The following is a 13,409-nucleotide window of genomic DNA, read 5'->3' on the forward strand; positions in this document are numbered from 1 at the left end:
CTCATCTCTCCTTCTCTGTTCTTCTAGTGCCAGGCTATATGAATATTCTTCAGCACGCTTAACAAACGTGCAGTAAAAGGGGCTGGGAGGGGTCTCTGCTGTTACTTTATCCAGAGTAATGAGACCTAATCCCCTCCTGCACCCCCATGTTTAAACAGCCCCTGACTGAGCTGCCCAGTAATAGAGTAATTAACCCCTGCACATCCTCCCATCTTATTCCCCCTGCTTCTCCTCTGCAATAAAAATCCCCCCATTTCTGATAATTCTTCCAAAACCAGAATGAGAGAGAGAGAGAGGAGAGAGAGAGAAATTAAAATAGGTAACATTTTGCTGAGCAAATTCCCAGTGTCTCACTTTTTAAAACTGACACCATATCTGCATAATATATAATCAAACTACCAACTTTAACACAGCTAAACACAAAAATGTTATTAATGAACACTTTGCACAGGTTTTTAAGAAAGAAAATGTGTGAAGAAATGATGGAGCGTCCAACGCACCTGAACAACGCACCTATTCAGCGTGTTTGGGCACACGGATCCCCAGAGAGGAGCCTCTCTTCCCTCATCAAGCATTCCTTGCATCCTACAATGAGTATGTTATTCCTGCACTGTTTGTTTTTCCTCCTCATCATTTCTGTGCATGACGAGTGATTTGTTTGCACCCGGTCCCCCAGAATGATCCCTATGGGACAATAATTCCACATCCACCCAGAATCCAATTAGAGCTATGATGGTCCTGACCGCCTGTTTTATGACTGAGAATGTGTTCACGCTGACAGCAGTTACGAGAGGTTGTGCGTGTAATATGCTCATTCTCTGCATTTCACGTTTCTCTTGCCCTTCATTTCCACTCAAGGTGCTGTGTTTATTTCAAGACCTCAGAAAAGTCCTTCTCCAAGTTTCTGTACGCTGGCCAATATTTAGAGAGTTTGGTGCAATAATTAACACTAAATACCACCAAAAGTTCAAGTGATGTATAAGTGAGTTTGTCTCAAAATACCTACTGAACACTTATCAGGTTTCAACTAACGCATTTTCAGATGTGGTACAAATGTGATTCCACGCCATCGTAGTGAAACAGCAGTATTGAGTTCTGTAGATGAAAACAAGGAAAAGCTGTATACTGAAGATACCTGTTAGGGATGAAGTTAGATTCTTTGAGCATCTCTGCTTGTTCAATGTTTCGAGGAAATCCACGCAGCACCCATCCACGGGCGGCGCAGTCCATCCGGCTGAGCCTCTGAGTCAGGATCTGGAGAACCAGGTCATTGGGCACTGAAAAAACGACAAAATACCAACAGGACGGTGAGGGACTTGTGTCCATCTGGAAAAGCAAAGGCTCGTGGATTAGCTGCTTTTACTCTTATTTTTACGAGACGTCTTTACACGTATTAGTCCTTGCTCACTGGTACATTCCTGACAAAACCAATAAAGTCACATTTAGATTTTTGTGCTTGTGCATGAATGTCTTGCATTTAACAATAAACAAATTAAAGTTTGATCACAAATGCAAGCACCTGCCAATGGATCGTCTAGGAAAAACCTATCAAGCATTTCTTAGTCTGATCGACATCAAAGGTAGTGCAGAAACTTTTAATTAGTGCACCAGCAGAACTGCATAAACCCTGTTAGCTTAGTTGTAAACCCCCTCCCCCCGCCTCCCCCCAGCCCCACTAACGCTTTGGTGCAGACCCAGATAAATAAACAACACAGCTACTGGCATCACTGGTTCCATCTGGTGGTGGGGAGCAATAACGGAGAGAGGGCAGGGACCATGCTGATTGGCTGGTGAAAGATAACCACCTGGAGATTTCAAAGTGGGTGATCAGTTGCGCTACAGACCAGCACACGGCAAACATGCAGTGCAAGTACAATTATGCATGTATAAACATGCATCCCACCCAGTCTAATATGCATTCTTCAACACAAGGCATAGGAACAAGAACTTCAATAAATAAAACTGTATATTTTTCCTTCTCACAAACCCACTGCCATAAAGCAGAGTCTCAAACACAGAATCAAAAGATCAGGCTTCTGTGAATTACACTTTCCCCCATTATAAAATAATAATACTGTATTTTAAGATATATGTAAGTAAACAAAGATATATTTGACTATTTTTTCCCCAATCAAGAAATATTTCCACATTAGATATAAAAAAAAATATTAAATTAATTACAACACAGACACATTTGTGAGTGTGGATATTTTCTGAAACATCAATCTCCTTTTACAGAAAGACTGGAGATGAATATATCATTTAATATCTGTTCTTAATAAAGGAAACATCATGACGTAAGTCACAGCATGCTAATGGACAGTAAAAAATGGTTTACAGGAAACTCATCTTCATTAATATTCTTAATTGTGTGTTAAATACATCATCCTACATCAGATCAAGAGGGACATACGGTACATAAATATCAATAGCATAAATAAAGGAACATGACAACATGGTAAATTTCCATGTGCATTCAGTTTAACGGAAAAAAAGTTACCATTGCTATTCTCAGCGGCTTCACAAGGAAGGTGTCTTATTAAAATCATCACAGGGTTAAGGGTTAATAAACGGGAAACGGAAGGAGGGGTACACTGAAAAACAGCGAGGGGGAGAATTAGGAGTGGGGGTGAATGAGAAAATTCATTTTTTCTATAAGAAAAGTGAGCAGCACCCAAGGGGTGCCTGAAGCTTGTGAAAAATTAACGTAGACGGATTCAAACTGTCCAATTTCCACATCAAACAAACCTCGGCTCCCTGCTCCTGCTGAAGCGGCTTCAAACGCCAGAAGCCCTGGAAAGAGGCTCTTACGCTTCCCCCTCTCACCCCCTCTATTCATAACACTATTTTTCTATTTCCTTCATAATCCTGGTCTCCAAATCCCCAAAGCACTGTACTGGTTACAGTAGCCACTGTCTCTCCTCTGCCTAATTATACCCTTGTGAGTCTATTAATCAACTTGTAAATTATTTAAGGGAGAGCTTCTCTGCCTGCCACTCGCACTGACACTGGGAGGGAGGGGGGCGGTATTGTGAAAGGGGGAGAGAGAGAGAGAGAGAGAGAAAGGGAGAGAGAGAGAGAAGGAGGGGGCCTTCAAATGACACTGGCAGAATCACTCTGGTCTCAGAATCTATCTGTTCTGGTGTTTTAACACCCAAGTGAGACAGAACTCGCTCAACATTTACTTCTATTTTATACATAACATTTTTCAGTATTATGAATACATAAATATCTACAGCAATGTGGATACTCTTATCACATACTATTTTCCTGGGATTGCAAACTTAAGCAGCCTGCTTCCCTTCTGCAGGAATTATGTCCCTGTTAGTAGTTTGAATCTTTTTGCTACGTATCTTTGTTTCAACTGCATGCCGACTTTAAGGTGTGTGCCTTTTTAATGACTTCCTTTCCTACCATTTTCCACAGAAAAATGAATTTTATAGTACAGCAGAGGTCATAATTATTTTTATAACATGCTTGGTTCCTCTTGATTATAATACACTGCGCGGGTTCTGATATAATTTTTATTTTTTGTGGTTCTTATGTGCCTTGACGCATGAATTTCATTTTAACTGCTACAGTGGGTCTTTTCATAATTTTTTCATGCCTCGACTGTCCAATGAAATCATCATCCGCTGTCAGAATTTAATTTAGCCAAAATCTCCAGGTCCCTTCATGTTTCGGCTCCTTAGCGGCGTGAATGGATTCCCGGCTTTGTCAGACCCAACCCGCTCTTGTTCCTGTTCGTCGTCCCGAGAAGACATGCCTTCTTTGAATTTTACCAATTAATTGCGAATCAAAGGGGTTTTAAAAGTGCATGCAAAAGCATCTGCTCGTCTTATCTTGTGAGAGCTTTCAGGTAACAAAGGGCTACACGGAAAAGGGCGAATCCAGCACTGAGCCCCATGCTAACGCTACAGATATTCTCTAAAGGATGCTCCACTCATTTGGAGCTACAGCTATCCCCCCCCCCAAGTTCCTGAAGATGTATTCCTGGTCGATAAGACGACATTAAATTCTACATATTGAGGAACCTTTCCCCTATGCATTAGAATAGGACGAGGGTGGCAATGTCCAATCAAAAAACAGAGATACAGCGAATTAATAAAAAAGGACTCTGGGACATGATTACGGTGATGATGGGGGCCCTCTGTAGGCACTCTGTAGAGTTCTCCAAAGGTTCTCTGTGAGAGCGGCCAGCCTCAGCTCGCCCCCCCCGGTCAGCGCCCCCCTCATTAGGCCCGGACCTGGCGTGCGTCGGCAGGTGGGGCCCCGTCGCACTGGTGGAGTGGCAGGTCTCCGCGGGATGTTTATTAAATTAATAAAAAGTTGCTCAAGGCAAATGGCGCAGACGGAGGGCCAGGATGGCTCAGTGATTGGCATCTGCGGCAAGGTGGCGGCCTCTCAGGGGGGCCGGGGGGGGCGGTGGGGCCGCTACGTTCGCAAACTGACCGTGACGGAGCACAGCGTGCCGGCCAGCTCTGCCCCTCCCGCTCCCGCAGCACAGCCATTATGTGGGATACCAGGCTCAGGACCCCGTCAGCAGAGGTAGAGGGACAGAAAAGGCGGCGGTAAGGAGCATTTTCACGAGGGAAGTGACAGTCAGAGGGAAAACTCACGGCTTCAGCTTGCGCTCAACCAACACGCGTGTAATTTAAGGTGTCACCCCCCTCCCCCTCACACACCCCTGGGAAAGAGACTATGATTAGGGGACAGTTTGGGTGAAGCTCGGTTCCTGTGACACCCAGTTACTCAAAAGTCAGAATCCACATTTGGGCCGAGCTGTAGGATAATCCATCTGTCAGTATGAAGAATGGGTACAATGCAGCCCCCGCCTTCAATAAATTGTTCACGGTACTGTCATGTGTCTGTGTGTATAGATTACTAACTACATTTTCATTGACTGATATAAGCCGGACTAAATATCAAACAAGTCATGTATCTAACGTGCTACTTTTCACCCTGAATTTTGAGCAACCATTTATACAATTAGGGTCATGGCACTGCACAGCCTATTTGAGGAAACAAAGGGCGTGAGCAGGTGGTGGGGGGCGTGGCCTTCAGCCGTCTCTGGGGGGAGCGCCAGGTGAAAGGGGTTATTCACATAGATTAATTCCACCTGCCCCATGCTCTCGGAGATATGTATAAATTGGTGTGCTCCATTCTGTTATGGCTCTGACCGCCCCAGTAACCCGGATACCACTACGACACCAGTCCCCGCACCCATAATCTCCTCCCATGCGATGTTTTCTCCTGACGCGTTGGTCCCGTGTTCCTTTATTTATGTCTTCACCTGTGAAAGCTGCTCCTTGTTTTGGTCCAATCGAACTGTGAAAAAATGTCACATGGTTCCATACGGCCAGGAAGGGGTGCCCATCTAGAACTGGGCGTTCACGCTAACATCCCTATTGAACCACCTATTCACCAGAACTGTGGGAGCAGTGGGATTGAACTGGCATGAACACGGGGAGGACATGCGACAGACGCAGGGGTGGCGACAGACACATCCTAACAAAGCCAGAGGTGTGCAGCCAGACACTATTTCGCACGTGCGCTTTCACTATGAAAACGGGAGGAATGAAATGAGATCCTCCGCGAAGAGAGTTCCGCACATCTGGCTCATGCTTAAGCTGCAATTTCCTGGTACTGAGGCTTTCCAGTAGAAAGGCCAGTTTTACCCAGAAGACCACGCTTGCCTTTGCTGGCTGACCTTCTTGGCTGTGGCATCAAAGCCGTCTTACTCACAGAAAGAGAGCCACCGAGCAATCGGGAATTTACAATGGATAATATTGGGATTACAATGACAATAAAAGGCGAAAACAGAATATGAAATGATACATGAATGACTGATGAGAACACAGAGAAGTCCAACACATTGTTATATCCAAAAAACACACCCTGAATATGGGTGTGCGCCTACATACATTCCCAAATGCATTTAATAATGATATTAGTCTGCACTGTCCTTCCTATAAGTCATTATTTTGTAGCTAAACATAAACACGAATAACTGATTTCCAAATGGTTGATGTACAACCCCGTTTCCAAAAAAGTTGGGATGTTGTGCAAAATGTAAATAAAAAGAATGTGACGATTTACAAATCATGTAAACCCATGTTTAATTGACAATAGAACAAAGACAACATATCAAATGTTGAAACTGAGAAATGTTATTGTTTTATGACAAATATGTGTTCGATTCGAATTTGACGCCAGGAACTTGTTTCAAAAAAGTTGGGACAGGGACGTGTTTGCTACTGTACTATGTCACCTTTTCTTTTAATAACACTCTGCAAACGTTTAGGAACTGAGGAGACCAATAGCTGGAGTTTTGAAAGTGAATTCTTGTTCCATTCTTCAACTGCTCAACAGTTCTAGGTCTCTGTTGTATTTTTTGTTTCATGATGCGCCAAATGTTTTCAATGGGTTGCAGTTCAGGATTGTAGGCGCCGGGACTCTCCTACCACAGAACCATGCACGTGCATAACGCGGTTTGGCATTGTCTTATTGAAATATACAAGACCTTCTCTGAAAAAGATGTTGCCTGGATGGCAGCATGTGTTGCTCCAAAACCTGTATATATCGTTCAGCATTAATGGTGCCATCCCAGATGTGCAAGCTACCCAAGCCATGGGCACTAATGCAGCCCCATACCATCACGGATGCTGGCTTTTGAACTGATAACAAGTTCTATGGTCCCTCTCCTCTTTAGCTCAGAGGACGTAGCATCCACAATTTCCAAAAAGAATTCTAAATTTTCATTTGTGATACCACAGGAGAGTTCTCCATTTTGCTTCGAGCTCAGAGAATCCAGCAGTGCTTCATGTTTAGACATGGATTCTTCTTTGCATGGTAGAGTTTCATCCTGCATTTGTGGATGCAGTGATGAACATGTTCACAGACAGTGGTTTTTGGAAGTGTTCCTGAGCCCATGCATTGATTTCCACTATAAAATCGTATCTGTTTTTAAAACAGTGCCGCTTGACGACCCGGAGATCATGGCTATCCAATACTGGTTTTCAGTCTCGTCTCTTGCATACAGAGATTTCTCCAGATTCTTTTAATCTTTTAATGACATTATGTACCGTGGATATTGCAATTCCTAAATTCTTTGCAATATTATGTTGTGGAACGTTATTTTTTAATTGTTGCACTAGTTGCCCACTCAGTCTCCATCTTCACTGCACAGAGTGGTGAACCTCTCTCCATCTTCACTGCACAGAGTGGTGAACCTGTCACCATCTTCACTGCACAGAGTGGTGAAGCTCTCTCCATCTTCACTGCACAGAGTGGTGAAGCTCTCTCCATCTTCACTGCACAGAGTGGTGAACCTCTCTCCATCTTCACTGCACAGAGTGGTGAAGCTCTCTCCATCTTCACTGCACAGAGTGGTGAACCGGTCACCATCTTCACTGCACAGAGTGGTGAACCTCTCTCCATCTTCACTGCACAGAGACACTGTCTCTTTGGGAGGCTCGTTTTATAACCAGTCATCTTACTGACCTGTTGCCAATTAACCTAATTAGTTGTGAGATATCCAACAACGTGTTTTGTTTTAGCATTACACAACTTTTCCATTCTTTTGTGGAACTTGTCTGAAACGTGTTGCTGGCATCAAATTAAATGAGCATATATTTGTCATAAAACAATAAAACTTCTCAGTTTCAACATGATATGTTGTTCTATTTTCAATTAAATATGGGTTTACAGGATTTGCAAATCATTGCATTCTGTTTTAATTTACATTTTACACAGCGTTCCAACTTTTTTGGAGACGAGGAAGTACTTTGCCGTATTCCAGGAAAAAATGAAGCCACATGATTAAAACATAAACTTTAAAATAAACATAAACAAAAAACAAAACAAGACAAAAAAGCTGCTCTTTCTCAGCTGGGGAGTCTCACATGGGGAAGTCGCAGCTAAGTCATTAGCATGTAAACTGGGGGGAAGGATTGTCATCGCGGAACATTAAACGGAGGGAAGTGAGAAGAGTCCATTTTCATGTGCAAATGAGAGTCGGGCTGCAGCCGTTCATTATTATTTCATCAGCGGCAAGATGCTGTCGCCTTGGTCACACGTTTCACCCGCCACCTTGCCGGACACTTCCATCCTGACCGTGCCAGCAGGCTGTTTAGGCTCAGGCTGTGATGGTGTGAGCTCCAAACCATCATGAAAAGCGGTGGGGGGAGGGGGGTGTCGCCAATCCATAAAAAGCAGAATTCCAGCTCTGCACAGAATTGGTGTCGCATGCGCAAATTGCTTGAAATTCTGAACTTGACTAAGCTTCACTTTTAAGTTAAAATAAGTGTTTGTGGCCTGCGACATTTTACAGCCTTGTGAGAATGGATCATTCCTGCATGGACGGCAGGGGCAAACGGACCCCCCAGTCACGTGTATGAACATAACCAAGGCGGTTTTCCCAGCTAGACAAAACACAACATGTTATAAACACAGAGAGTTGGTGGGTATTACGCTGTCCTGTTGATTACATCAATTTACTCATTTCTGTAAGGCAAACCTCGCAGTGCTTGTGGACTATCGCAGCACACAGGTGTAAAAGTCACACTATTGGATTTATGACAAAGGAAGGTGGCTGAGCACGGAATTATATTGTGTTTGTGACCGTCGAAAAAATCACAGTAGCTCTCCACTAAGCAGAAACAGGGTATCCAATATCCTTTCACGTGACACTAAGAAACACCAGCCCACCCCCCCGCCCCTCCTGCTCCGCAACCCCCTCAGACCTTCTTCGTGGCTGTACCTTGCTCTCCAGATGCCAGGTAGGGTTTAATGAGCTCTCCCATACTTGTCTTGTCTGCAGAAACTGCCTTCAGAAGCTCTCCGCAGCAAACTACAAGGGAGAGAGAGGTTAAGAAAGAGAGAAAGTAGGATATTAAACTTTAAATAAACAGAATATGCAATGTAACCTTTCAGACTGTGAAAGTAAACAGTACAGGAAAAAAAGAAATATCCTATGCTTGTTATTGGAGCAGTATAACAAAGAGTATGTATGGCACAGAGGAGAATCAGAGAGAATGAAAATTATTGGCAAAATCTGGACACAGGCCTGCTCACTTCCGAGACTCAAAATAAAATATTTACCATGTAAATACCTGACGCATGAATTCTAAATCAAGATTAGATCATCTCTCAAATTATAGCCATGACATTTCTTGAAGAATAAAGCGCAAACAGTTACAGATGCCAAATAATTAGCATAATTAAAATTTGTGCACACCTGCCCTTAGAGATACTGTAGCTACGTGGGAGCCATATGGCGCAATCACACCCTCCAAATCCAGAATCGTGGGGTGAAGAACGGGCAAGAACACGGCTATGAGATTTGAGAATGAGGCTGAACGACTGAGAAAGGTGATAAAGATTACGGGTGGGAAGAAAAGGCAGAGGATTTGTTAAAGGTGAGCGGTAACCACTGAACTGAACATGAAGGGCAGAGGTTAGTCAGAGAGGAGAACGGCTGCGGCGAGAGAGACGAAGCGCCGGAGATAATTGAGAGCTCACTGTTGACAAGGTTGTATTTCTGAGAGATCAGCTCAGCCTGCAGTCTTTTTCCGGAGCCTGGGGGTCCGAACAGAAGGACCCTGGGCGTGTAGGGGGCCGGGGGCCGGGGCCGGCGCTGTATGTAGCTCAGTGCTGTGGGGACAAATAAAAAGAAAATGAAATGAAAATAAAATGAATGAAATGATGCTTTATTTATTTGCCATTTGCACAAGAATGAGTACATGCAGATGTCACCAGTACGAATGCCTGCAGATGGCTAGGATTACGTGGAGGGACCAAAGAGCGAACGGGAAACGCTCGTTCCAAAAGGCCCCGAGGAGAGCGCCTCCCACAGGCCAGGGTGACGGCAGGGCCGACAGCGAAGGACGCTCCACGTAGGGCGACATCGCTCTCAGCCGGTCTGGGTGCTTCAGCCCAGCCGGCGGGCGGCGGGCGGGCGGCGGGCGGGGGGCGTCGGGCGTCACCTCCGCCGCTGCTCTGAATTATATTGCCGGTGAACTACTTTTTTTGCCTTACTCCCCTAGCCTACCTGCAAAAGGGAAATTCTCTAAGGGCAAAGCGTTATAAATGTCTCTAATTATAATCCCCCATGTCAAAAACAAAGCAGCAGCAGATGCATGCTGTAGCGCGCCGGGGCGTCCTATCCCTTCAGCGAAGATTAAAAAAAGACTTCAATCGGCTCCTGAGAGCACTATAAATCTGGGGAGGTTGCTGCAAGAGCCTCTCGCCCCCCCCCCCCCTCACACGCATATGGGGGAGGGGGGGGGGCTTCATCGTGCAACCTGAAGGCGAACATCACGTTAACTCCTGCGCCCCTATCCACGTGAAGGTAAAAAATATTAAATATAAGAATAAATCCCTTATCAGACCAAATAAATCAGCGCTTACAAGGAGCAGAACAGCCGCTACCAGCCTGAGTCCCTCACATGACAAACGTGGCTGGCTAATCTGGAAGTTAAGCAGGTAATCAATAAATGATGAGAGGCCCCCCCCTGACTCCAGGGGAGCGTTTGTTTGTAGTGTGACCCTCTGAAGGGAACCAACAGCTGTTTCCAGTTGGGTTTCGCTACAACAATGCCGTTATTCAATATGATGGGTTTCTTCTTTAGTGTATAGTAATTAACCACAGCCTAATTAGAACTAATGACTCCATCTCTGGGCCCTGCATTGCTAATTTGTATACCAAACCACAAGCGGTGATAAACGGTGTGAAAGATGGGGAGGGGGGGGTGTTAATGTAGAAAATGGATGAGTCAGAAGATTGGGGTGATGTCGTCTTCAAACAGCATTATTAATTAGCGGTAACCAATATTCAAGGAGACAGTTTGATCACAGTTTGTATTTCAATCCAGACCCATAAATACTTAATGCTAAAAAGAAATCCCACCAATTTTTTTATTCGCACTGTTGAAGGCAATCAAGCAAATCAGATGTTATTAATTATAAATTGAGCTATTACTGCTAAGCCCAAACCTCACATTTGCAAATCAAAACACAAATTCATTAAAAAATTAGAAACACTCGCCTCGCGACTGGCTAAAGTGCTATGGGTGCCTGATGTTCATGTGAGGGGTCTGAGTCTGGACCTTCTCACTCCATTTCTGAACAACAGCTATTACAGGACAATGCAGTCAGTGTCATATAACAAGCCCAATGTAATGGCAGCTATCATGATTTCATTGCGAAATTCCATTAAGAACATCGAGTAGCGGCAGAACGAGTAAAAAATTATTAATGATTCCATAAAATAATGCGAAATTGGGCAGGATTTATAGTCGACCGAAAGGAACGTGTGACGTATAAGGAAACTGACTAAGCGCCCACTAGGAAAATCATACACTTGAGACGTGGCCAGAGAATGAAATTCAAGAATAGGGAAGAGCTGGAATTATACAACTACACACCTAAAGGATCCACAGTCAACACCTGTCTCATTCTATAACAGCAGAGACAAGAGCAGAGCGAGTGACAGAATTATTTTGTCAAGTGAAGTGGAATAATACAGAGACAGGTTGTATTCAGATGACTCTAATGGCCTTGTTGACGACTGTTCATCCTAGCTAAGGGCCACACGGGGCGCTCCGTGCCTGTGGCTCTGCCTAGGGCAATCCCCTCAACCGTCAGCACGGGTGACAAGGAGGGTAAATCTGGCCTCCCATTGGCTTTTTGGCAATGCTGACCTCCTACCAGCAGATGGTGCTGTAAACCATGCTGAGTATGGCTGGTTGACATTAGTGGTAATTTTGGCATACGACTTACAAGTGTGAAATCGTACATACTCACAAATTTGAGCGTATACATGTTTGTGTGTTTAACGGATAGAAGGGCTTGCTGACCTTCTTTGCTTTGAAAGTGTGTCTTTGTGTGAGCAGTCAGAAAACAACAATGTTACCTTGAGCGAAGACGTCTTCATGGGATTGGTCTGCTTTAATAATCTTGAGACAGTTTTGAAATGTTCTTTGCAAAGCAGACACTTCCTGGTGGTATTTTAATAGCCGGGTGGCAGTGTTGTCATCTGAGAGAACCCTCTTCTCATCTGGAGAACAAAGAGAAGCAGAAGTACGCGATACATTAGAATGCCGTAAATTTGACTGATAATTGAATTTGACAGAGCTACTAAAGAACAAATCTGGCATAATTTATTAGCAATAATTAGTTGCAACATTTGTATTATTTACTAGCAATGTGTGAATTTGTGGAGGTCAGTTTAAATAAATATTTTCAGTATTACCATACTGAGATTCTTCAGAGCCATCTGCAGAGACAGACAAAATGAGATGCCAGCACAATGCAAACTGAGATGGCAATTATAGGATACAGCAGCCTCTCACTATAACAAATCTGTTGGGACCCAAGGCTTTTGTTCATTATAACTAGGCTTCGCTACACCCAATGGAGATTTTTATACAGAGAGCCTTTGTTGGGACTCAGCAAACATGTTCAATATTGCAGAGGGCTGGTGATAATGAAATGCATTACAACAAGGGTGCACTTTAGCATGTAATGCGGCTCCCTGACTCCTGCCTCCCTGTGCTGACGATAACCGTCTTGTTAACGGTGAGCCCTCAGCTTTACCTTCTGAGCAGACGCTGACCCTCCTGCACTGGCGCCTTCTAATCAGGATTTCATCAGGTGCCTCCAGCATCACTCGGAAAAAAAAAGTCCTCTTATTGCAACACTCATGTAGCTTCGTGCGGCGGGAATGAACGGCGTTTCACAGACAGGCTAGAGTCACTTAATCTCGACAAGCAGGACTAGTCAGTACAGAAATGGACACTATGTCAGGGACAAGGCTGTAGATCTACTCCTAAATTTAGCCCACATTCCGTTACTAGGGCATATATTAATTCAGACATTTAACTGACTGATACTGCATACTGGAGAGATATCCTCACTGCGATTTGACTTAAGAGCCCTCATTAGGGACCAGTCCGCTGTGGAACCAGTGCCAAAGGCCTGGGCTTACGGAACTCACCAACATGGTGAGGGGAAATGCCGAGCTCCTGCAGAAGCAGGGCCTCCTGTCGACTGTGGGGTATCCCCTCCAGCACCCAGCCCTGGGGGAGCACAGGGACTAGTCAGTGACATGAAAATGTTCAGGTGTTTAAGGCCATTATACCTTACATAACACTGTGGGTCACCTCTGCATAGGGGGATTTAGGAGCCAAGACTGATTAAAAGTATGCCGTGAAATGACATTCCTATACAACGCATCCTTGCACTTTGATAAATGTGTTGCAAACTTGTTTATGTACACACAAGGAATCAATTCCACATATGGAAGTTTAGCAAGGTCTTGTCTCTGGAACAGGGGAGAATCATGTTAGGAGACAAAAAAGTTTGCAAGTACATTTCAGTTGCTTTAATTCATTAACGAGATTTGCCTT

At 44.3% G+C, this 13,409-nt stretch overlaps 1 protein-coding gene across 4 annotated transcripts in view; it reads right to left on the minus strand.

The window, feature by feature from the left end:
- Positions 1-13,409, minus strand: part of ak8 (adenylate kinase 8) — a 40,541-nt gene that overhangs the window by 10,170 nt on the left and 16,962 nt on the right. For 3 of the 4 annotated variants that reach the window (XM_072703732.1, XM_072703727.1, XM_072703740.1), the window contains 7 exons: positions 12,998-13,079; positions 12,598-12,669; positions 12,254-12,277; positions 11,915-12,058; positions 9,523-9,654; positions 8,762-8,851; positions 1,136-1,277 (listed from right to left, as the gene is read on the minus strand). In XM_072703732.1, coding sequence (XP_072559833.1) covers positions 1,136-1,277; positions 8,762-8,851; positions 9,523-9,654; positions 11,915-12,058; positions 12,254-12,277; positions 12,598-12,669; positions 12,998-13,079 — 686 coding nt within the window. The remainder of the gene's footprint in view (positions 1-1,135; positions 1,278-8,761; positions 8,852-9,522; positions 9,655-11,914; positions 12,059-12,253; positions 12,278-12,597; positions 12,670-12,997; positions 13,080-13,409) is intronic. The other variant, XM_072703728.1, reaches the window with a different exon arrangement.

The sequence above is a fragment of the Paramormyrops kingsleyae genome, chromosome 2 (genome assembly GCF_048594095.1).
Source record: "Paramormyrops kingsleyae isolate MSU_618 chromosome 2, PKINGS_0.4, whole genome shotgun sequence".
NCBI classification, from domain to species: domain Eukaryota; kingdom Metazoa; phylum Chordata; class Actinopteri; order Osteoglossiformes; family Mormyridae; genus Paramormyrops; species Paramormyrops kingsleyae.